The 24,814-nt window shown below is 53.3% G+C and overlaps 1 protein-coding gene across 7 annotated transcripts; it reads left to right on the plus strand.

Annotated features, from left to right (window-relative positions):
• Positions 1-1,450: 1,450 nt before the first annotated feature.
• On the plus strand, positions 1,451-24,814 carry INCENP (inner centromere protein). Of its 7 annotated transcripts, none has more exons than XM_025987443.2 (19): positions 1,471-1,830; positions 5,016-5,162; positions 5,535-5,648; positions 6,583-7,364; positions 11,215-11,266; positions 12,039-12,093; positions 12,177-12,294; positions 13,099-13,150; positions 13,593-13,710; positions 13,798-13,932; positions 14,464-14,475; positions 18,826-18,935; positions 19,012-19,132; positions 19,360-19,482; positions 20,324-20,502; positions 20,716-20,800; positions 20,998-21,105; positions 22,701-22,851; positions 24,294-24,814. In XM_025987443.2, the coding sequence occupies exons 2-19, from the start codon at positions 5,023-5,025 to the stop codon at positions 24,506-24,508; spliced, it is 2,670 nt and encodes an 889-aa protein (XP_025843228.2). In that variant the 5' UTR covers positions 1,471-1,830; positions 5,016-5,022; the 3' UTR covers positions 24,509-24,814. The 7 variants fall into 7 exon arrangements, with proteins under 7 accessions (XP_025843229.2, XP_025843228.2, XP_072614345.1 ...); XM_072758243.1 differs by having other exon boundaries at positions 1,498-1,830; positions 20,297-20,502; XM_072758245.1 differs by having other exon boundaries at positions 1,548-1,830; positions 5,012-5,162.

Below are 24,814 nucleotides of genomic sequence, written 5' to 3' on the forward strand. Positions count from 1 at the left end.
ATTTTTTAAAAAGATTTTATTTATTTATTCATGAAAGACACACACAGAGGGGCAGAGACACAGGCAGGGGGAGAAGCAGGCTCCACACAGGGAGCCCGACGTGGGACTCGATCCCGGGACTCCAGGATCACGCCCTGGGCCAAAGGCAGGTGCCAAACCACTGAGCCACCCAGGGATTCCCATCCTAACCATTTTTTAAAAAAGATTTTATTAGAGAAAGAGAAAGAGAAAACGACCAGGGGAGGGTTAGAGGCAGAGGGAGAAGCAGGCTCTGCTGAGCAGGGAGCCTGACACGGGCTCAATCCTAGGATCCCGGGATCATGACCTGAGCCGAAGGCAGATAGATGCTTGACCGTCTGAGCCATCCAGGTGCCCCATCTTAAGCATTTTTAAATGTACATTACAGTATGTGAACTATACGCCGCACATAGAGCAACAGATTCCTACAACTTTTTCATCTTGCAAAACGGAAACTATATTGAGTGTAATTTCCTTTTTCCCTCCTCTCCTCAGCCCCTGGAAACCACCCCTCCACGTTCTGTGTCTAAGAGTTTGACTGCTTTAGATACGCCTCATAAGCAAAATCACTGAGTGTTGGTCTTTCTGCGACTGGCTCATTTCACTTGGCATAATGTCCTTAAGGTTCACCCATGTCTTAGCAGATGAGAGCCTTTCTCTTCTTCAAGGTTGGATGGATATCCCACTGTTTGGCTTACCACATTTTCTTTATCCAACCATCGATTGATAAACATTTAGGCTGGTCCCACCGCTTGGCTGTTACCGTTCATGTTGCAATGAGCATTTGTGTACGAATACCTCTTCTAGATTTAACTTTCTTTTACAGGTAATGGCAGCCGACTCACAGGGTAAAGCGACTGACTAGTTTCTCCACGGCGGGCGGCGATATTGCCATTTCGGACGGGTATTTGTGTGTGTGTGAGGCGCTGGTGGGGGACCTGTCCTATGCAGGACAGGGTACTTAGCAGCATGGCTAGCCTCCACCCAGCAGATGCCAGGTGGCACCACGACACCTTCTCCAAAAAAAGAAAGCATCTTCATACATTGCCCAACGGGGGTGGGGCAAGAGTGCCTGGGGCTGGGAACACTGTTCCAGAGCAGTACTCGGGGGCCAGGAGAGGCGGGACCCAGGCTGCTGGCACCCGAGAGATGACGGAGGGCTCTGCAGAAACCAAGTCCGCCGCGACTTACAGAGCATTTTCTTTTTCATTCTCAAAACTGGCAGCGGGCAGACGGATGTCGCTCAGTATGGAGGAGAATGCAAAGCCTGAGGCTCCAGCGATAAAGCGCGGATCTGAAGTCCGGCCCCACAGACTAGCCCGCAGACCGCCCCGCCATACACCGCCCCCCGGGCTCCGCGGGGCCTCGCAGTGCATGCTGGGCCTCGCAGTGCATGCTGGGGCTTGCAGTTCCCGTGCGAGAGGCCCTGCGCGCGCCTTCCCCGCCGAGCGCGACTTCCGTCGGCCGCCAGCCGCCCGTCCCGGAAGCTGAGCACGTTAAAGTTCCAGCCCTTCCTTTCCCCGCCTCTCAGTCCCGCAGACTGCCGGCCCAGGTAGCTAATCGGTGGCCGGGCGGGCGCCCTCTCTTACCTGATTGGCCGAGAGTCTCGCAGCGTCCAGGCAAACTTGCCGGGGATTGGGCGAGTGTTCAGTTTTGAAAATCGGAGGTTTCGCCGCGCTGGCCGCCGGGTTGCTCCTCGGACGCGGTGAGCCCTGGAGCCCCGGAGCCGAGGATCTGGGTCGGCCGGGGGCTCTGCTAGGGAGGCCGCGGGACTTGGGTCGGAGCAGCACGTAGGAGACGCGGCGCAGTCGAGTGAGTGCGCGGGGCGGCCCGCGGGGCTAGCGGGTGGCTGGCGATTCTCTACCTTCCCGCCACCCCAGACCGGGGGCGTGACCCCCCTCCCACCCCCACCCCGCCTGGCCCTGCGGCCTGGAAATGGACGGGCCACCTCCTCCAAGTGTGCGAAGTGGTCCGCCGTGTCCTGGGGCCTGGGATGACCCTTTATGCTCCACCTGGGTCACCAGATTCCGAAAGAATAATAATCTCCCTCCCCCTCGGGGCCTGGCAGCTGTTTTGTGCTGGGAGGCCCTTCGTTGACCTGGACGCGCAGGAAGCGTGTGCCAGCCCGGGATTACGCCAGATGGCATTTCTGTACAGTTACCCCTCGCTCAGCGTGTCCCCCGCCAGCTGAGCAGCATTTCAAATTGGCCGTTTTCGGAGGCCAATGCCGTCCCTCGCTTTGTCCCTCCGCAAGGACGTCCGCTGTCAGCGGCTCAGTTTCATCCCGCCGCCGTGGCCTTCGCTGGGGGTCCCCCGAGCAAAACTTGGCTCCCGCCTTCCAGAGACTTAAATCGAACGGGCGGTGTAGCTTGTTTAAATCCAGGCCGCGCTCCTGACTTACTGGGTGACTTGGACTTGTCTTGGCCTCCGTTTTCTCACTTGCACACGGGTATCCGTGAGGTCGTGTGGTGATAATTAAAAGGGAGGATGCTCCACCTGAGCATCGAGGCCGGACTCTGTAAATGGGAGCAGTTATTTATGATCGCGACTGTCCTCCACTGGGGTGTGTTAGAGGGTTGAGTGCCCCACTTCCTGCCCCTCAAAAAACAGGCATCGCCAAGGAGGCGGGTGGGGCCTCTGATCTAGTGCGTGGCGTGAGGGAGGTATTGGGACCGGAAGGTGAGGTCCCTTCTCCCTTGTGGGATGTCGGATTCTCTGGGTTTGTGCGCACAGGTTCTTACACCGGCAGAAGAGATTTTTTTTGCTGTTCTTTCCAGGATCCTCCTTGGTACACTGATCCTTTCTTTCTCAGGGTCACCTCTGACCTGACTTTCAGTGACCCTTTTTAAATAGCCAAGCTGAGGTCTTTAAAAAACAGAAACAAAAGAACTTTTCCATGGAAGAAGCCTAAACAAACACTTTTTTGCACTTTGTGAAAGAAGCTCTCAACAACTTTGCTATTTTGAACAAATACTAAAAAGGTAAAAAAGATAGAAAGGTGTTGCTTGCTGTAGCTCTTCATAAACCTTTGTTTTGGTTTTGGCTTCCTTAAACAGTTTTCTCTTTCTTGGCCTGGAACTGGGGTCTCAACATTTTGCCAGGGCCGAGTTTGGGGACAGAGAGTCCTGGGGGGAGGAATGGCAGCAGAGAGGCCATGCCCAAGAGTTGCTCTGCCATCCTGCCCGAGAGGCCCTGCCCTGATGAGTGCCACCTCTGGCATCTAGGAGCAGGGGCCTAACCTGTGTATGGCATGCCCTAACCTGTGTAGAATGGTGTCCCTGTGTGTGTGTATGTGCCTGGGGGAGAAGTACCTGTAGGATGTTTATTTCTAGGTGTAGGGTGGACAGGTGAATTAATGTATTCAACAAGTATTCCTTTTATGCCAGGCACTGTGCCAGGTTCCAGGCTTTCATCTACAAGACAGACAAGGGCTTGCCCTCAGGGAGCAAATGTTTAGTGGGCAGAGACAGGTAGTAAGTAAACAGATATACAGTTACCCAAGTGCCATGCAGAGAATTGAAATTGTTGGATGGGATCATGGTTGTGGTCAGGTCCTCCCTGAGTTGCTGAGATCCAGGTACAAACAGGAGATAGAAGTTTCCAGATAGAGGGAGATCTTGCTTGAGGAACAAAGGCTAGTGTACCCTGGAAATCAGGCTTCAGGAAGTCTTGTGAAGCTGCAACAGGACCTGGTGTTAAGCTCTCTAAGTTGTCGAGGGATCAGTGACTGAGACCCTCCATCCAGAAGTTTCCTTTTTTTTTTTTTTTTTTTTTTTTTAAGATCTATTTATTTATTTTAGAGAGAATAGAGAGAGCAAGAGTACAGGGACAGGGTGGAAGGGCAGAGGGAGAGGGAGAGAGAAACTCAAGCAGACTCCCAGTTGAGCATGGAGCCAGACACAGGGCTTGATCCCATGACTCTGAGATAACGACCCCAGCTGAAACCAAGAGTTGGCCACTTAACTGACTGCGCCCCCCCAGGCACGCCAACCAGGAGCTTCCATCTTAGGTGGGGGTATAGATCAGGGTGGTGGGTCACTGCTGAGGCATGAGACATGTAGTCTTATGATGGCTGATGTCCATCACTCATTCATAGCCCTGTAGGGATATTTACTGAGCCCCTGCTGTGACTGTAATGAACACTACCTCCCCCCCGCCTGGGGCTTTGATCAGGATCTTATACCTGAGCCTTAAGGAGGATACCTGAATTGCTGGATTTTTTTAGAAATTAAGAGAACACTGGTTTTGTATTTTCTTAAAAATAAAAGACACTGCTTATCTACTGCCCTCATGCTCTCTCATCCATTTCTAGGGCATTTCAGTTTAAGGGAGAGGGTGGAGGGCTCTTTGAAGAGGAGCATGTCTCTGAATCCCTGCCTTCTTACCAACTCCTTTGGAATGCAGAATCCTCTGTTCACTGGCGTCTTGAAGAAACCGTTGAACCTGATGTTCTTTGGCGTGATGCCAGGGGTCAACTCATGTGTAGCCAGGGTGTCTAGCCCTTGCTTACCTATAGGTAGTAAGAGGAGAACCTACAGGCCTATGTTTGGGCAGGTAGACAGGGGTCCACTGGCTGCGGTTTCTCCCTGACCCAGGAAAGCGGTTGGTTATGTCTTGTCATTTTAAGCCCCCCGCCCCGCCAAAGGCCATTTGTAAGGACTGTTGCTACTAGAATTGGCTGGGAGGGGTGGACTTAAAGGGACAGTGTGCTGTGGGTGGGTGGATCGGTTTAGGAAGGCATTTGAAAAAAAAAAAAAAAAGGAAGGCATTTGAAGAGCAAGAAGGGTGGGCCCTTTTTGCAAAAATGAGGCTCGTGGATTGGCATTTGGAATTCTATACCTGCGGGAGTGGCTGTAAGCAGGAAGGGGCTCCAATCCAGGTACTAGGTGGTTGTGATTTGGGATGGGTCCTGCGCCCTGCCAGGCTCTTCCCCTTGAAGATGAGGTTCCAGCCCCAGCCCTGAGCCCTTGCACCTCTTATCTGCTTTCACGAGATAGAGCCACCATGGGGTCGACAGCCCCAGGGCCCATTCACCTGCTGGAGCTGTGTGATCAGAAGCTCATGGAGTTTATCTGCAATGTGGATAATAAGGACTTAGTGTGGCTCGAAGAGATTGAGGAGGAAGCCGAGCGCATGTTCACCAGGTAAAGGCAGGGGTGTGTTGGTGGGAGGTACCTTGGGGGCACAGGAGCCTACATCCTCACTTGACCCATGTGACAGGCTGCCAAGGGTCCCTCCAGAGTGCCCAGGGTGCGGGGCGCTACCCTAATAGAATGGAAGAGGAGGAGGAGGTGCTGGGTTGGCCCTCAGAGGATGGGGCTGCAGAGAGTTGCCTGGTAGCCTTGCACCCCATGTGTCTCCAGGAGGAAGCCCCAGATACCTGGCAGGGGACTTGCACATGCCTATAAGAAGTTGGTGCTGGTCATCCCACCTTGACTCCACCCAGGAAATGGGTGGGGCCAGTCTGGGTTGGGTTCTGGGGCAGCTTCAATTATCATTATCCTTATACCAAACAGAGAATTCAGCAAGGAGCCTGAGCTGATGCCCAAAACACCTTCTCAGAAAAACCGACAGAAGAAGAGGCGGATTTCTTATGTTCAGGATGAAAACAGAAACCCCATCAGGAAAAGGTGGGAAGGAGGGTCAGCTGGGTAGGTGGGGCCTGGTGGCTTGCTGCCTGCCAGGAGACTTTCTTTGATTTGCAGGTGTTAACTGGGAGCAGTGGCTGGCAGGAATAGTGGTGGATACCATGTGGGCCATGCTGAGGGGTCAGATGTCCCAGGGAAACAAAGCATGACCTTAGACCAAGGACTCCAGGGTGTGTGTGTGTGTGTGTGTGTGTGTGTGTGTGTGAGAGAGAGAGAGAGAGAAAGAGAGAGAGAGTGTATGTGTATGTTCTGGGCCTTGGGGGATGGGAAGAATTTCCAGAGGTGGGAGAAGAAAGAGAATCCAACCTTCTGCTTGAGAGAAAGCAGCCAGAGGTGTGGATTAGGGGTTCCTCCTGTTGCTGCACTTGATAATGCTCATGGAAATGACTGTTGGCTACAGAGTGCTGGGGGAAAGAGGCTGGCTCTTGGGGTCATGTGGTCCAGAGCACACACCCTAGCTCTGCCCTTCAAGGCTAAGTGTCCTTGGGTTAATTTTCTACCTTTGAGCTTCAGTTTGCTCATCTCTAAGGTGAGGATGGTCCCTACCTCTCAGGCCCATTTTGTGGATTAAGTGACAAAAAGAGTAGAGCCTCCAGCAAGATGTGTGGTGCTGTGTGACCTCAGTCAGTGGGAGATTTGTATAATCTTCCCAGCAGTTCTGTGAAGTCTGGCATTATGTGAGGTCTGGCATTATCCCAATTTGTAGGTAGTCAGGCTGAGGCTCAGAAAGGAACAGACAAGGGTCTGGGGATTGTCAGAGCCAGGACTAGAGCTTTGGTTTTCTAGCTCCAAGCCCTCTGATTCATAACCCATGTAAGCTAGTGGCTTGTGGGGAGATTGGTGCCCCCTGCTCCACTTTCAGGGTGTCCCTTGCCCCATTGAATTGTCTTAGTTTCTGCTCTGCTGCCTCCTTCAGGCTGTCCCGTAGGCTGTCCCGGAGCAGCCAGCTGAGCTCCCGGCACCTCCGCAGCAAGGGCAAGGTGGAGAAGCTGGCCACAGTGGTGGGAGAGAACGGCTCTGTCCTGCGGCGGGTGACTCGTGCTGCAGCTGCAGCGGCGGCAGCAGCCACTACGGTGTTAGCTACCCCTTCGCCCAGCCCTGAGTCTTCCCCTGCGCTGACCAAGAAGCCTAAAAACAGCCTGGCCCAGGGCCAGCTGGTGCCCGTGGTAGAGATCGGCGTCCCAGAGCGCAAGAGTGCCGAGCAGCACCTTGACCAGGTCAAGTCTGTCCAGACTCCTCTGGCTCCATCCCCTCCGGCCACCACTCCCGCCTCCCACAGCATCTTGCTGTCAGAGGAGGATTCAACACCCAAGAAGCCAGAGGCTGGGAGACCAGAAACCATCACTGTGAGCTCCCTGATGGCTATACCCCAGGACCCCAAGGGTCGAGGGGTTGGAACAAGCCGGTCTGCCTCCAAGCTCAGGATGGTGCAGGACTTGCCAGGCTCTCTGGCCTCCCCGTGGCCGGGGCGGGTGCTGACTTCCATCCTGCCGGATAACTGCTCCACGCCCACAGGCACCCATGTGGACCAGCAGTCAGTGTGGCACAGCCTGATTGCCCCGTCCTCCCCTGGCTGCCAGGTCTCCCTGGCCCAGGAGTATTCCCTGGTGGCCAAACAGGAGAAACCTGTCCGCAGGTCAAGCAGGAGGATTGGCAAGAAGGCCACTGAAGAGCCAGCTGCCTCTGCCCACATCATCTGTGAGTCGAGGGGGTGGGGCTCAGCGGGAGAAGGGGGCTTGGTGGATGGTCCTTGGTGCCTGGCTCAGCCAGAGGTGCTCTGGGGAACTATCTGGCAGGGAGCTGTCCCTAGAACTTTCTAAAGTGTTCCATGTCTGTGCTGTTCCCTACATAGCCAGTGCTCACCACATGTGGCTGTTGAGCTGTCAGAAAGTGGCTAGTATGATTGAGGAACTGAATTTTTAGTTCTATTACATTTTACTTCATTTAGATTTAAACTAATGGCTACCATATATATGGGACAGCGCAAATCTAATACAACCTTCTGACTTTACAAATGGGGAAACTGAGGTCCAGGGAGGTTGGCCACGGTGTTCCTGTGGTTAATGGTCATGTTGAGGGTCAAACTTAGGCCTTTTACCCAAGGCAGCTTTCTTCCCATAGAGGCTCACTTAGATTGACCACATTTGTAGGCTGCCTCCTGTTAGCCAAACTGCTGCTCTGGAGATACTGTGGATTCTCATCACAGCAGGCTCATTCTGGCCAGAGAACTGGGTTTAGTGCTAGCTCAGCCGTTTACCTGTCCTGCAACTTTGAGCTGGTTACAGAAGTTTCTTTGTGGGCCTCAGCTGTTAATGTTAGCCTCTTTTTTTTTTTTAAGATTTATTTATTTATTTGAGAGAGGCAGAGAGAGCACAAGCAGGGGGAAGAGCAGAGGGAGAGGGAGTCTTTTTTTTTTTTTTTTTAAAGATGTTATTTTTTTCATGATAGACATAGAGAGAGAGAGAGGGGGGCAGAGACACAGGCAGAGGGAGAAGCAGGCTCCATGCTGGGAGCCTGACACGGGACTCGATCCTGGGACTCCAGGATCACGTCCTGGGCCTAAGGCAGGTGCTGAACCGCTGAACCACCCAGGAATCCCCGGGAGAGGGAGTCTTAAGCAGACTGCACTGAGTGTGGAGCCTGATGTGGGGCTCGATCCGACAATCTTGGGGTCATGATCCGAGCCGAAACCAAGAGCCAGATGCTTAACCTTAACCTGCTGAGCCACCCAGGTGCCCCTAACATTAGCCATTTCTATCATCATCTGGTCCCAGCTCAGGGGGCTGTTGTTCTGGTGGGAGCAGATATTATGAGCCACAGAGGAGGGTAGGCAGCTGTAAGAGTCAGGGCTGGCTGCATGGAGGAGGTGGGGTCTGAGCTGGGAGGGTTTTGAAGGATGCCTATGCTGTTGGCAGGTGGGGAAAAATGTGAGGAAGGGATCCCTGGCAGAGGACACCACCTGTACAAAGACCCCCAGGAATGATAAGGCAAGTGATAGGCTATCTTGGGCTCATGTGCTACACAGGGGGCTTGGGCTTGACCCCACTGGCCCAGAGGATGGAGCCCCTTGTTGGTTGTTGAAAGGTCCCTGGCACTGTATGTGTGAAAAATGGCCAGAAGGAAGGGAGCAAAGGAGGCAGGGAGACCGGGGAAGAGGCCACCACCAGGGTCCACCCAGAAGAAGGCAAGGCTGATGGAGCAGAAGGGCCAGGTTTTAAGTGAATGTGAATTAAAATTGGGGTCATTGTCTGCCTGGCACTTCGAGATGTAGGAAACACTAGGTTCTTGTTTGGCCCTTGCAGCCCCATTCTTAGTCTGTTAGAATCCCCTCACTTTACAGAGGAGGAACCTGAAGCTTATGGTGGCCACCGAATCTATAAAATTGGGAAACGGGCTTGAGCCCCACATTTTAGCCTTTCCGGGATGGTGAGCTGGTTGCTAAGGAGGCTTTGTGGAGAGCCCTGGAGTGTAGTTTAGGTCAGGAGGTAAGGGCACCTCACCTGCTAGGTCTCTGCCCTATCAGAGGTAAGGCTTGCTCCAGGGCCTGGAGCCTTAGGACATGAAGTCCATGTGTTTGACGTCCGTTTTTGGATCCTCAGAATGGCTGAGATATTTGACTTGCCATGGTGGTTACCTCAGGCCCAAGTCTGATCCTTGGAAGGGGTCTAGTAGAGCAAGTGAGCCCGGAGCTCCAGAGGGAAGGTGGGGTAGAGACTCTAGACCAGTCTGCTCACTCTAAGCCCATGGCTCATCCACCTTGAGATGGAGGGAAGAGGGAAAGGAGGGAGACTATAAAAGGTGGTAGTTAAGCTCGGGAGTCACACGGGGCCTCGGTGACCTTGGGCACACCCTTCCCAGGACCTCGGTTTTCTTTTTTCTTTTTAAAGATTTTATTTATTCATGAAAGGTACATACAGAGAGAGAGGCAGAGACGCAGGCAGAGGGAGAAGCAGGCTCCATGCAGGGAGCCTGATGTGAGACTCAATCCCGGGTCTCCAGGATCACGCCCTGGGCTGAAGGCAGGTGCTAAACCACTGAGCCACCCAGGGATCCCCAGACCTTGGTTTTCTTATCTGTTAAATGGTGATAACACCTGCCTTGAATGTGGGTAGAGACCCCATTTTAGTGCTTGGTATGGTACCAGCTCAGTCTTTTTTTTTTTTTTTTTTTTTTTTTTAAGATTTTATTTATTTATTCATGAGAGACATACAGAGAGAGAGGCAGAGACACAGGCACGGGGAGAAGCAGGCTCCATGCAGGGAGCCTGACGGACTTCATCCTGGGACTCCAGGATCACGACCTGAGCCGAAAGCAGATGCTCAACCACTGAGCCACCCAGGCGTCCCAATGTTAGATTTTTTTTTTTAATGAATAAAATAATTAACTCTTTTCCACAACAAAACTGTAATGAGGAGACTGGTACTCTTCTACATCCTGCAGCTCTTTTGAATGTGTGACTTAAAAGAAGGCAGCTGGATTCTATACTCACATCTGTTGCCTAGTGTTGTTTGGGTTAAAATATATGAAGAAAAGTTGGCCTCATGCAGATCCATAGTTGGAAAAGAGAGGAGTACTTTAAAAGTCTTTTCAGATAATTTGTTCATATTCAACAAGTGGTGGCTTCTTAGAGGCTCCTTGCAGTGTGGAATCAGAAGCTATCATTGATTCCACTTTGGTCTGTCTCACCTAGCATTGCTTTTGCACTTTCAGGCTAACTCCCAGCACAGTGAAAAAGCAAATTTATGTTTTTGTGTTTTTGTGTTATGATGAATACAGCTAGGACTTCACAGATTTCCCCCCCCCCCCCCCCCCCCCCCCCGAAAAGGTCTCGGGCACTTGACTTCCAGGAGTTAGAGAATATGCTTTGGGAGCCACTGGCCTAGACATCCTTCTGCTCCCTGCCAACCCTACCTCTTTGTTTGTGCCTGTCTTTTCCTTCATATTTCAGCATCTAGATCAGCTCAGGTCCCCATTACAGTCTTTCAGAATCCTCACCTCTTTTCTGTCTTCACACATAGCATATGTCTTTCACCATTTCATCATTATTTGATGGTTATGTAGACCAGATAGTGGCTCTGTCTGTTTTGCTCACCATTGGGTCCCTGGGGCTTGGCTCAGGGCCTGATCCATATTAGGCCCTCAAAGAATAATTGTTGAATGAATAAGCTTCTTTGTGTTGGGCCCCATGCTGGATGTTGGGGGCCTGGAGTCAGACATTGTCCCTCTTCTCAAGATCTTTCTAGCCCGGTGAAGGAGTCAAGAGGTGCCCTCAGATGGGAAGCTTGCCAGCTAGGGAGTAGTAGGAGACATAAAGCCAACAGCTCTACTGAGGATGCTAGGAGTAGAGAGAATGTGCTCAGGGCCTCTCACCCAGTGAAGGGAGTGGTGTCTAAGGTGGAGAGGGCCTGAGTCTAGTGAAGGGTGGTCTCTGAGGTGGAGAGGTCTGGCTGCAGATGAAGAGTGACCAAGCCCCAACCAACACCTGCTCTCTGGATCTTTTGGAGTGGCACTTTCTGAGGCATCGTTTGTTCATTTGTTTTCCCCTCAGGTCACAGTTACCTGGAGAGGCTCTTGAATGTTGAGGTGCCCCAAAAAGTTGGGTGAGTTCAGTTCTAGGGCTTGGGAACCTTTCTAGGGCAGGGCACGTGGATACCTTTGCAGGGAAACCTCGGGGGTACAAACATTTCCTGTGCCCAAGCCTTCCTTCCTTGTGGGGACTGCCTACTGCTGCAGCCCCACCCCATTCTAACCCGGCAGCAGATAATACAGGTGTCAGCCCTGGCCTTTACCCTGGGGTGTGGACTCCATGAGTTGTCAAATGCAAAGGCCTGGGAATGAGGTAGTGCAGGTGTGAGGAGCTACATTCCTCTCGCGATGGGGGAAGGTGGGGATGGTGTGGGGGCTGAGAGGGCTCCCTGCTCCAGGATTACACCCCAGCACTGCTTTAGGCCAGCACTGCTTTTCCTTGAGGCCCCACCTTGCCATCACTAAAACTAGGGCCCTCCTGCCCCTGCTTTGGGCTGGGGAAACAGGGTGACTGGGCAGACCTCCTGGCTTTGCTGGCCCTATGGTGAGTCGAGGGCAGGCCTCACAAGAAACAAGGGATGGTGGCGGCTCAGCGGGGCACAATGGTTTGGGGTGGAGCTAGGGAAGAGCTGACCTCCTGAATCAGGCCCTGATGGGGTGAGTGCAACCGAATCCAGAAGCCAACTGCCCTTGCCTGCCTAGGTGGCAGGCATCCAGGGAGCCCCTGGCCTGCCTGACACTGTGGGTTTGTGACCCAGGCCAGGGCATCTGATGGTTTAGGGAGGGGATCCTGTGAGGACTCAGGCTAGGTGGGTGGGTCCCACATGCCTCTTGCTCTACTTTCAGCTGTGAGCAGAAGCCCAGCGAGGAGGCTGAGCCAGTAGAGGCAGCTGAGCCAGAGGTAAGGCAAGCAAGCCAAGGAGCAGAGGGCTCATGGGCCTGTGAGTCTCAGGTGAGACCCCAGAGCCTTGGTTCCTCCCCCAGGTCTCCAAGGATGACAGGAGTACGTTGTGCCCACGTAGTGCCACCAAGATCGCCATTAGCACACCTGGCTCGAGGCCTTTGGCTGGTGGCCAGGAAACACCCTCTGAAGGGCAGCAAGGTGAGTCTTTCTGACCTGCCGTGTGCAGAAACCAGGGCCGAAGTGGCGCTGGTGTCCTTGGCCTGACTTTATCTGGGGAGAGGGAAGCCCATATTCTGGGCTATTGGCCAAAGGTAAATGGGACCCCGGCGTGTGTAGATCTCCTTTGGGTCTGCAGGTTTCATTTCCCACCTTTTGGCTGGAGCTGCTGCTGAGTGCCATGGGAGTGGCCCTGGGTGGTTGGTGTATGAAGCTGGGTAAGGGTTGGGGGCCTCAGCTGAGGCACTGACTGTGAATATGCCAGGCTAAGAGACTGGGGCGCCTCTCCCGAGGGTAGCAGGAGGAACTCTGTGCTGGGGTGTGAACACCTGGCCTTGTTGTGTCTCTGTTGCTGGCCTACTTCTCACCTTTGTGGGTGCCCTGTGTGAAGAGGACAAAGGTCTGTGAGAGTTTGCAGTTTCCGTGGGTTTCTGTTCCTGAAAGCTACCTCTTCCCCACCCCTCGCAACCCTCCCCCCAGATCTCACTGTTTGAGGTAGACGAGACACAATTGGGGCCACCTCAATAGGATTGTCCTGCCATTCTTGTCACAGGGGCCCAGCATGGAGAGTGAGGGGTCCGTGGGCTGGGCATAGCAGGCTGGGCTCCAGATGTCCACACATTTCTCAAGGCCAGTTGGTGCTGAGGCTGATGACTTCTGCCACTGGTCACCCTGGGGTCTGCCAGGAAGAGAGCCGTTCCCCTGCCATGGCTTCTTCTGGGCAGGCTTCTTCCCCTGACCCCTCCAAGCTGTGCCTGCAGCCTCACAAAATTGCTCTCTTCACAGAACCCAAGACTGACCAAGGAGATAGCCCCAAGGAGCCACCCCAGAGTGTCAGGTTTGCATCTGGGCAGTGGTGTGCAGGCCACTATTCTGAGGGTCCCAAAGCGGCATGAACTTTGACTCCTTAACTCGGGGAGGGTGGGCATGTGGTCAGGGGCCTGTTTCCTCCTTACAGGGGTGGGGCTAGTACTCTGGTTTAATGAAGGAGCTGGCTCCCTGCTATAAGACAAACCTGGTGTGGAAGTGGATAACCAGATCCTAGGCCCTGAGCTCTTCATCTTCCTGGCTGTGTGACCCAGGACAGGTCACTTTCCTTCCTCTTGGCAGCAGAGGACTGGTCAGGGAGACCCCACCCACCTCAGCAGTGCTTTTTAGTCTGGAGCTTCATGAGCCAGGTCCAGTTTTGTTCATAGTGGACCTTTTATGGTGTATGGCTGGGGCTCTGGGGAAGGTGCTAGGGTCAGCCCTATGATGTGGCTTTCATTGTGCTACGGCAGGAGGAAGCGCAGCTACAAGCAGGCAGTGAGTGAGCTGGACGACGAGCAGCAGCTGGAGGATGAGGAGCTGCAAGCCCCCAGGAGCAAGACGCCTTCCCCACCCTGTCCAGCCAGCAAAGTGAGTGGGCATCTGCCCTCCCTGCTTGACATCCACCCCTCCCCCTCCTCCACCGTGAGTCCTTACCCTGGTCCTCACCTTATCCAGGTGGTACGGCCCCTCCGGACCTTCCTGCACACTGTGCAGAGGAACCAGATGCTCATGACCCCAACCTCGGCCCCCCGTGGCAGTGTCATGAAATCCTTCATCAAGCGCAACACTCCCCTGCGTGTGGACCCTAAGGTGAGGGAGCCCATACCCCTGGCCGAGCTTTGCTAGAGTGGGGTAGTATGGCTGAAGGCTCCAGTCTGTCTCCTCGGCTGCTGGGAGTAGCATGGATCTGGGCCAAGGCAGCAGTCAAGGGCTAGCTCCATCCTCTATGGCCATGGGCTGCCTCAGTATTTGAGCACTGTTCTGGCTTCCTGGGCTCTGCACTACAGCTCAGAGCCTTAGCCGGCTCTGTGTGACTCCCTGGTTATGGCCCCGAGCTGGGAAGTAGTAGAAATGGCATAGCTGGTCATTACCATGACCACCATGACCATCTGTCCCCATATTCCCTACACCTCTCTCTGGTGGCTTGAGTTGTTAAGGTGAGGGACATACACTGGGGATGGGTACTGGTGAGACAGGAGGAAGCCAGAGGGTGGGGCTGCTGCTGATGAGAGGGTGCAGGCCCCAAGTGATGCTGGCATAGCCAAGAAGGTGGCCTGCTTTCAAGGAGTCCCCCAGCCTGGCATTAACTCCTGGCTTTTTCTTGTCTCCTCTTGCCCACAGTGCAGCTTTGTTGTAAGTAAAGCTTTTTCCTGTCCTGGTAACCTAGATCCCCCTAAACCCATTAGTCTGTAGCAGCACTAACACAGGAGGTGGAGTGGGAGGTAGGGGAGGTGGAGTGGGAGATAGAGTGGGAGGTGGAGTAGGAGGTGGAGCAGGATGTGAAGAGGGAGCAGCAAAGGGGGCAGGGGAGCCTTGAGGCATTGGGTGACTGCCTGGAGACCCTTGGTGTCCTCCCTCCACAGGGCCTGTCCTCTCTGCCTTCGTCTCTGCTCCCAGGAAGACAAATGTTGATCTCAGGGCCTCCTTGAAGCCAGAGGAGGCAGAGGGGGTGCAGCCTGCAGGCTGATTACTGGGGCTATAGCTTGAATTTCCCCACAGCACCTCCCTCCCCACTCCCAGCACCAGACTCCCCCCTCAGGGTCAGGCACTGAGAAGAGAACAGATAAGTTGCCTCTCATCCTCAGAGCTGCTGAGATTTATTGGGTCACAGACCTGAACTCCTGTCTCGAGGGGCAGAGCAGTGCAGGAAACCATGGCTGAAGGCTGGGTCTTATGGGGGAGTGCTGGAATTGTCCACAGCAGCCTCTGGAGAGAAGGCCACAGAAGCTGTTCTCTTCTCAGATACCTCGGAGCTGAGCCAGGCCACAGCCCTGGGGAAGGAGCCCCAGAGAGCTGGGATCTGCCCAGCCTATAGTCTTGGCTTCCTGGAGTCTCCTAGGTTGCACATCCCTTTGTACCCACTGGTGCTTCGAAGGGCCTTCTACTAGGACTGCTTCTGCCTCTTAGCTGAGGGCCTGGGGCTTGGCGGGTCCAGGGGCTTCTCAGCAGCTGGACAGGTAGGCCTCCAAGCTTGCTTCTCCTGCAAGGAGCCTGGTCCCCTTTGGTTGAACGAGGTGATGGCATGCCTTCCAGCATGCAGGCAAATGGGCTGTGTGGCCTTACACAGTGACGTGTGCCAGGCTCCTGAGCTCACAGCAGTGAACTAGACTTGGACTTGCTCTTGCTACAGAGAATTTCCATGCCCCACACAGACTTGATTGGAACCTGGCAGGCCTTGTGGGAATGACTGAGAGGTCCCAGGAGCTGTCCTTTCCTGCTTTGGGGAGCCCAGGTCCCTCACAGGGCATCTGGAGGTGGTAGGACAGTTCTCAGGAGACGGGGTCCTAAGTGGGCCACAGAGACCTCAGGGCCTTAGACTAGTTTCCTAACCTTTAGCTGAGTTTCCTTTGGCTACGGAATGAGATCGAAGTCATTTCATAGATGTGGATGAACCAGAGTCCTGTGTTCCAAGCACCCAGTACAGGGCTTGGTGTGACACAGTTTTTAGTAAAAGGCGGAGAGACTGCTCAGCTGAGGCCCCTGGAGGCAGAAGGGGCTCAGCAAGCTTTTGGTTTTCTCACCCCTAGGGAGCAGAGACTACCCACCTACCTTGGAGGGTGGGGGCAGCACATGTGGATTCTGACACAGACAACTCTTACTTTCTTCCGTAAAATTCACAATGCCCAGGATAGTCTCCCTGACATCTGCTGGGAAATTTTAACACTCAGCCTTCAGGAGTAAAACAGGTTTTGCTGAGCCCTATGGGAAGCAGGAGTCTGGTTGGCACTTAGGGCGGGAAGGGAGAGGGGGTGGTGGGTGCTCTGGGTGGCTCGTGACTTTCACCTCCAAGGAGCTTTCCTCAGTGGAGAGCAGGGGGTAAGAGTCAGCTTCCTGCTCGTCACCCTGTGTGGGTGACCTTGAACCTGCATAATTAGACCTTTTCCAAACGTGGAGTGTTTGCAGCTACTGTTCCTGAGAAATTCTGTTTTAGTAGTGTGTTCTTCCCTCTCCGTCGCACGTGGTGATGACACCCATGCCTGTGGCAGGCCTTCCCGTATGTCTCACAGTACTTTGGGCTCTATCTATTTCTCTTCAATAGCTTTCTCTTTGTTTGGATCAGATACACTTTCCTGATTTATTTTCATGTTTACTGACACTTGCCTGTCTTTTCCATTCTGCTCTTGGACCTATACACTGAATTTTTCATCTCCTGTGACTGTATTTTGAGTTCTAAAATTTCCAATTTGCTTTTTTTGAGATCTTCTGTTTGCTGAGATTTTCTCTTTTGCTCCTTGTCTTAAGAATGTGATTTCCTCGGCAGTCTGGGTGGCTCCGCAGTTTAGCACCACCTTCAGCCCAGGGTGTAATCCTGGAGACCCGGGATCGAGTCCCAGGTCAGGTTCCCTGCATGGAGCCTGCTTCTCCCTCTGCCTGTGTCTGTGCCTCTCTGTCTCTGTGTGTCTCATGAATATATAAAACCTTAAAAAAAAAAATGTGATTCCTGTCAAGACATTTTTATAAGAGCAGCTGAGACGTCTTTGTCAGATAAGTCTAACATCTCTCATCTCAGCACTGGTGGCTGCTGATGGTCTTCACATGGGAGCTGAGATTTTCCTGGTTCTTAGTATGCTGAGGAATTGTGGATTATATCCTGGCATTTTGAATATTATGTTAGAATATGTTGAATATTATGCATGTTGTTTAAATCTTAAAATGTTGGTATTTTGCTCTACTGGTGACCCACCTGGTTGGTTCAGGGTATGAGTGCCACCCTGGCTTCTGTGGGGTATGGTTCCAATGTTCAGATTGCAAAGCCTCTGCAGTGCTCTTTGGATCTGTCCTGGGTGTGTTGGTCGGTGGTCAGGATGGGATCTGGCAGGTGGTCTGTGAGTTTAATTCTCAGAAGTTTTTGATAGAATAGTTATGGTCAGCTTCATGCCTTTGCAGCTTATGGTTGAGCCCTGGAGTTCACAAATAGCCTAGTGTCCTTTTTTCTATCCATCTGGTACATTTTACTTCTCTGGGGTTCTTCCCCTCTGTCTCCAGCCAGGAAACTGGGGCTTTAGTTACCCTGTTGTGCTGTGTGCTTCCAAGACCTCATCCAGAGTCACCTGGTGGGGAGACAGAAAGGAGGAGCAGCATTTTCACAACCTTTCAGGATCACAGCTCCATAGTGTGGAGGGGATGCTTCTCCTTCCTCAGAGTTTTGACTCTGCAGGATCTTGTAACTGCTGCTGTCCCCAGGCCACAGGGTTGCTTATGGCCTGGGACATGAGAGGAGGAAGAAAAGGACAAACCAAAACTGGGGTCTCTGCATACTCTGAGCATTCAATGTCCCCTTTCCAGTTCTTGAGTTAGAATGAGAGGGCCTTTCCCAGATTCTGTCTGTCGGCATCCTTGGATCCTGTTGGGGGTTCAGACCTCATTGAGTTTAGACTAGAGGAAAAATCATGGTAAACTTGCTGTGGGTTCAGTGATGCTTCAAAGCCTGCTCTTCCCCATCTGTCTGCTCATATAGCTACTCCATGCAGTTGGGTCTTACGGCCACATTCAGTGGGAGAGGCAGCGTGGAGTGTATCTACCCACAACCAGAGGAGCCCTTCTCTCTATCTTTAGAGTTTTCTTACCTTGGGGCCAGATTTCTAGGTGGGAAATCTACAGTCTAGGCCAGAGGCCAGGAGAAATGGAGAGTCACTAATACAAGGAGGGGGCCTATGGGTGGCCAAGCCCAGAGGTGAGAGTCTGATAGAGCCAGGTGGGGGTGAGGGCCCTGGTCTAGGTAGGTCCCAGCCCCCACCCTCACATCCCAACCATCAGGGGGGGAAAGTATCAGTCTTGTCCTTGGCCAGGGAGGGCTTGAAGCCCCCACCTGTGCCCTCTGGTTGCCCACTACTGTGCCCCTGGGGCTTTCTGGGCACACAGGGGAGGAAGGTCCCAGCATTGAATTGCCAACCACCCAGCTAGTACTTTAAAAAAATCATTACGTACGTGTATCACAGGGAGTTTGGAAAATATGCCATCCTTAATATATCTCACTAGCCCATAGTAATCTATGTTAACATTTGGCCATATTTTATTTTTTTCAAATATTGAGAAACATAATAGAGTATTTGCGTGTGTGTGTACACATAGTGTAAAAGTGACAAAGCATAGTAATAACGACAAACACATACCCGCCATCCCCCACCCCAGATAGAACGTGAACTGTAACTTTTATACTCCTCTGTCCCTTCCGGGTCTCATCCTTTCTCTTCGAAGACAAGTGCACTTTAAACATAGTTACAATCAATCCAGTTTTGAGCCTGATTTTTGCACTGCTGCGACTTAGCAGGGTGCAGTCAAGGGCACTTGGGAGGCCTTCCGGTGCCCCCAGAAGGACTGAAGCCCAGGCCTCAATCTGGTTGGGGAGGGAGGCGTGTTTGGGGGTGCCTCTGCCCCTCAAGCCATCTGGCGGGGACCTGGGGGGCTGTGGGGAAGTGGTAGGGGGTTGTCCCCACATCAGGGCCTTGTTCACCCCTCCCACTCCGCCCCACCCTGCCCCAGGAGAAGGAGCGGCAGCGCCTGGAGAACCTGCGGCGAAAGGAGGAGGCTGAGCTGCTCCGTCGGCAGAAAGTGGAGGAGGATAAGCGGCGGCGGCTGGAGGAGGTGAAGCTGTAAGTGGCCTGGCTCTGGCCTACCCCGGCCTACCCCAGCCTCCGTGGGCTCCCTGTGACTGCCCTGTGCCCGCAGGAAGCGTGAAGAGCGTCTTCGTAAGGTGCTCCAGGCCCGGGAGCGGGTGGAGCAGATGAAGGAGGAGAAGAAGAAGCAGATTGAGCAGAAGTTTGCTCAGATTGACGAGAAGACCGAGAAGGTACGAGCCTTGGGCTGGTGGGCAGCCACACTCCGGGGTGGGCTGTACCCTGGCGGGCCCCAAGCACATCAGACTTGGTGGTCTGTGGTTTCCGGGTGCCACCCTCCCCTGGGCAATGGGGAACAACTGGGGTTGCAGGGGCAGTAGGTGCAGAGTTCTGGGCCCGTGCTGCAGGGCTGAGTGAGGAGGAATATGCTCTAATGGGCACATATGGATGGGCTCTACAGGCCAAGGAAGAGCGGCTGGCTGAAGAGAAAGCCAAGAAAAAGGCCGCAGCCAAGAAGATGGAGGAGGTGGAGGCACGCCGCAAGCAGGAGGAGGAGGTGCGGCGGCTCAGGCGGCTCCAACAGGTACAAGGACAGGTGGGCAGAGGGGCTTAGTGCGAAGGCGAGGAGGTGCCTCAGCCCCTGAGCACCACCGAGGACACCCCCTTGTGGGGTTAGTCTTGGTGGCTCTTGTTGCTTTAAGCCTGGAGGAGGCTCAACACATATCTGGCAGATGGATGGTGACAGTGACTTGTATCCCGTTTTCGATAGAGATGACAGTTCGAAGGTTAAATATATATGGACTCCGGAGCCAGGCGTTCAGTCTCAGCTATGCCACTTAGTAGCTGTGTGACCCTGGGCAAGTTACTTGACCTTGCTGGGCTTCAATTCCTAGAGGTTACAGTGGTGTCTGCTTGAGAGGATTGGTGTGAGGATTGCACATTTTGCCTTAAAGAGTAGGGGTTTACTTCCCTGGGGGAATTGTCAGTCCTGGGACAATAGGGAACACAAATCTGTCACTAGGGGGTTATAATAGTAATAACTAAAAGTTATTTACTATTTGCTATGTGCCAGACACTGTCCTAAGTATGTTTGGTGTATGAACTCAGCAACTTGATGAGGTGGTAGGTATTACTGTTGTTCTGTTTGATCAGTGAGGAAACCAAGGCCAGAGAGCTCAAGCCACTTGCTTGGGGTCACACAGCTCGTGAGTCTGGCTCCAGTCTCCACCCTTAACTAATGACTCTGTTGCTGCACGAAAAGCGGTTTTCAGAATGGCAATTCTTGAGGAACTTTGCTCAGGGTGTCCCTGTTGGGAGGGAGCAGGCTCTCTGGGCAGGCTCCCCTGGCTGCTCCCCTGACCTCTCTCTCACTTCTCTGGCCCCTGGGCTGGCACCAGGGCCCTCACCTTGTGGTCCAATCACAGGACGAGGAGGAGCGCAGGCACCAGGAGCTGTTGCAGAAGAAGAAGGAGGAGGAGCAGGAGCGGCTGCGCAAGGTGGCCGAGGCCAAGAGGCTGGTGGAGCAGCGGGAGCAGGAGCGGCAGCTGGCGGAGCAGCGGGAACAGGAGCGCAGGAAGGAGCAGGAGCAGCTCCAGGCCGAGAGGTGAGGGGCCTGCTCCCTAGCCGCCCAAGGTGGCATCATGCCGTCATGCCACCTGCTCTCCTGTGAGGGTGTGGAAGAGACGTGCAGCCAGCAGCAGGAGGCAGCTCCCCTCTTTACTTGGGGGTCTGCAAAAGGACAGGCTCTTTTGCTGGGGGCAGGAGGGGAGCCCAGGACTCTGCTTCCTGTCCTGACCAGCTCTTGCTTGGTCCCCAGGGAGCAGCAGGAGCGGGAGCGGGAGAAGGCCCTGCAGTTACAGAAGGAGCGGCTGCAGAGGGAACTGGAGGAGAAAAAGAAAAAGGTAAAGGGGAAGCAGGCCTAGGACTCCCATGGGTCTGTGCCGAGCTCTGGGCCACCTTGAGAGCTCCTGGGTTAGGAGCTGCCTCGCCTGCCCTGCCTGTCCTGCCCATGGGGTTGACATGGGGCAGGGAGGGGGGCACAGCCAGGGGGTGTGCTCACAGGCAGGGTCTCTAACACCTGGTGTCCTCTGGGCCCCAGGAGGAGCAGGAGAGGCTGCGGGAGGAGCGGCTGGCTGAGGAGCAGCAGAAGAAAGCCAAGGAGGTGGCGGTGACCGGCAAAGGCCTGAATGTGACTGTGGATGTGCAGGTGAGGCCAGGCACTCAGAGGAGAGGGCCCCCCGGCTCTGGTTCTTCACTTCCCAGTAGCTGGAGGCACAGACTGTGTATTAGGAGTGTAAGAGAGAGGAAGGACACAAGTGGCCCAATTGTTTTTACTATTTTTGGTATGTATGTTTTCTTACTCTGGAAGTAGAATTTGTTGTAAAGGAAAAAAAAGCAGCAGCTAGGTTTCTCTTAGAGGAAAACTCTTAAGTCTGGTATATATCTTTCTATAATTTGCACATATAAACCTCTGTGCACATACACTCTCACACTCTCACACCCACACTCACATACTCATATGGTCACACTCACCCACTCATACACTCTCACGTGTTCACACACACTGTCACACTCATACACTCAGACTCATATACATGCACACTTGTATGTGAAACCAGTCTCACACACACACAGTCTTAAATGGGCACTGTCTATACATACTGTGTCGGTTGGCTCAGGCTGCTGTCACAAACTGCCACTCTGGGTGGCTTAAACAACAGTTCTGGAGGCTGGAAGTCCCGGGTCAGGGCACCAGCCCATTCAGTGTCTGCTGAGGTTCTTCCTGGCTCACAGATGGTCATCTTCTCCTGTATCCTCATGTGGCAGAAAGGGAGAGGGGGCTCTCTGGGGCCTCTGTGCTTGGGGCACTAATCTCACTCATGTGGCCTCCACTCTCATGACCTCATCACCTCCAAAGGCCCCACTTCCCAATACCATCATATCAGGGGTTAAGATTTCACAGAAGAATTTGGGGGGCGCAGGGGCACAAACAACATTTAGTCTATAACATACACCATTTGGCAGCTTGATATTTTCTCCTTCCATTTAGTATGTTGTAGACATCTGTGTGTTTCAGTACTTCCAGATCTCATATTTGATGGCTGCATACCAGTTACTTGTGCTAGAATTTTCTTTTTCTAAGATTTTATTTATTTATTTATTTATTTATTTATTTATTTATTTATTTATTTATGGAGCATGTGAGCAGTGGGAGGGGCAGAGGAGAGAGAGCATCTTAAGCAGATTCTGTGCTGAGCATGGAACCCAATGCAAGGCCCTGTTTCAGGACCCTGAGATCCTGACCTGACCCAGAACCAATGGTGGGGTGCTCAACCCAGTGAGCCATCCTTGTACAAGCCACTCCTTATACCAAAATTTCTTTAACAAGCCTTTGTTGATTAACTTAGGCAATTTCCAGCTTAACACTGTTATCAGCAAAATGTATGTGGAAAGGTTTTCATTGCCATATAGTTCCTGATAACAAAAATTTGGAAATGTGCCGAATGTTTATCTATAACAGATAGTTAAAAAATTTCCATTCGTGGGTTTTCTAGTGGAGCATCCAGGGCTGTCAGAAAGGAGATACACTGACCAGGAAGAATGTGTGCAATATACTTAAAACTTGAAAAAGGAAGATATAGTCATGTATGTGGTAATTTTTTTAAATTAAAAAGTGAACCTCTGAACCCTTTTTATTCCCCATGAAATGAGGGGTGGTGACCAGAGCCCCAGCACTCCTCAGTGGTGAGAGATGCCTGAATACAGGGACAGGGAGTTGACAGCCATGTTTGTCTTCTCCAGTCTCCAGCTTGTACCTCATATCAGATGACTCCCCAGGGCCACAGAGCTCCCCCCAGGATCAACCCAGATAACTATGGGATGGATCTGAATAGCGATGACTCCACCGATGACGAGGCCCATCCCCGGAAGCCCATTCCCACCTGGGCCAGAGGTAAGCAGTGCCCAGAGTTCCCCAGGAGACCTGGGTCCTCACTTTGACATTGAGGACCCTGGATGTAGTGGGTCGGCAGCTGTGGGTGTCAGGAGGCTCTTGTACCCATGGGCTGGCAGCTTGAAGTGTTGGCCCAACAAGCCTGTGTTGGGCCTTGGGATGTGCCCAGGGAAGGGTGGGTACTCTATGGCCAGTGGGCTCATCTGAGGACCAGATCTACAGTATTGGGCACCTCTGTTCTCAACAAACATATTAAATTATGACTGGCTGCTGATGCTGAGTGTTCCAGCTCAGGCTCTGTGCCCCTCTTTGGAGCCCCACACAATGGGCCAGCTGAGACTCAAATAAGCAGCTTAGGGTAGGAATAGCACCAAGAGTGGTAGCAGGTTTTAGGCAGGGCATCAAGAGCTGGAGCTGGGGAAGGCTGAGGTGGAGGCACTTGAGGATTTGACCCCAGAGTTTACAAGCCCCAGTGTGAGTGAGGGTGACCAGGCCACCGCCACCACGACCGGGGTGCAAGGCCTACTGGGAAAGGGGTGGGCCCCGTGCAAACGATGGGCACTTTATAGAGTGTGCTGAGCTGGGGGTCAGGGTAGGATGCAGTCTCACTCCCCAGAGAGCAGGGCTCAGAACCTCAGAGAGGGTCAACTCTTTACAGAAGACAGCTTGCTTTGGTGTACCTCATCTGAACTCCATGTTAGCCAGAATCTGACTTAGTCTCCTTAACTTCTGGCATCAGGCCATCTGGGAGGTGGCGCAGGCAGCAGTTGGTGCCAGCAGGCTGAGGAGCTGGATGGTTGGAAGAGCCCCCTCATGGTAGTTGACCTTCACCAGCTTACTTAAACTGGCTCAGTTTTCTCATCTGTGAAATAGGGGTGATACCAGCTGAGAAGGATTAGTTAGGATGAAGTGAGTTAGTGTTTGTAAGTGCTGGGCACACGTTCCACCTCCTGACCCCCGTGGGGCCTCCTAAAGCCTTGTTGGCAGGGCTGTGTGTCACCCACAGCCTTGGCCCAGGGGCCCCTCAGCAAGCACCCTGTGCCACGGGACCTGCAGGCTGGTGAGAGAAGCAGCTGACCACAGCAGCTGAGGATGGCAGTGTATGCTTACGTTCTGGAGCTAGGCCCCAGCTCCCCTAGTCACTAGCTGTGTACCTTTGGGCAAGTCTCACCATTATACTATGGGGAGAAGAAAGCTGCCTTGTGGGGATAATGAGGTCATGCAGTGAGGGCCCCAGGCATGGCATGTGTTCAGGCTAAGCTGCCAGAGGATGGCAGGATGCACAGGCCATAAGAGGATTTGCAGGGAAGGGGGCTCTGTGAGAGAAGCCAATGTGGCAGGACTGGGGGCCTGCTGGGGTGGAGAGGGTGACAGGGGCCAGGGGATGGGGAGGCTCATGAGGAGGCCCCAGGCAGTGACCTAACCCTCCGTGGCTCCTACAGGCACTCAGCTAAGCCAGGCCATCATCCACCAGTACTACCACCCCCCGAACCTACTTGAGCTCTTTGGAACTATTCTCCCCCTGGACTTGGAGGACATCTTCAAGAAGAGCAAGCCCCGCTACCACAAGCGCACCAGCTCTGCCGTCTGGAACTCACCGCCTCTGCTGGGTTCCAGGCTCCCCAGCAGTCTGGCCTACAGCCTCAAGAAGTACTGAGGCCCCTGGCCCTCTTGTCAGTCTCAGCCCCTATGCATGTCAGCCCGCCCCTCTGTTGGTCTGGCGCCATCCTGCCTGGTGTTCTGTCTCTGGGGTTTTGGCCACGTGTATAGAAATGTTCTCCGTGTGCTGCCTGTAGAATGTGGCCCAGACCTGTTTGGAGGCTGCATTTGGTGGGTGGTTGGGGGAGAACCATCCCAGCCCCACCTGACCTGCAGACAGCACTCTGTAAATAGATTGTTATAATGCAGCTGAATTTTAGCTTCTAGTGTTCAAGAGCTAGATTAATAAAGTCTGTTCCTTTAA

Source organism: Vulpes vulpes, chromosome 5 (genome assembly GCF_048418805.1).
Source record: "Vulpes vulpes isolate BD-2025 chromosome 5, VulVul3, whole genome shotgun sequence".
Taxonomy (NCBI): domain Eukaryota; kingdom Metazoa; phylum Chordata; class Mammalia; order Carnivora; family Canidae; genus Vulpes; species Vulpes vulpes.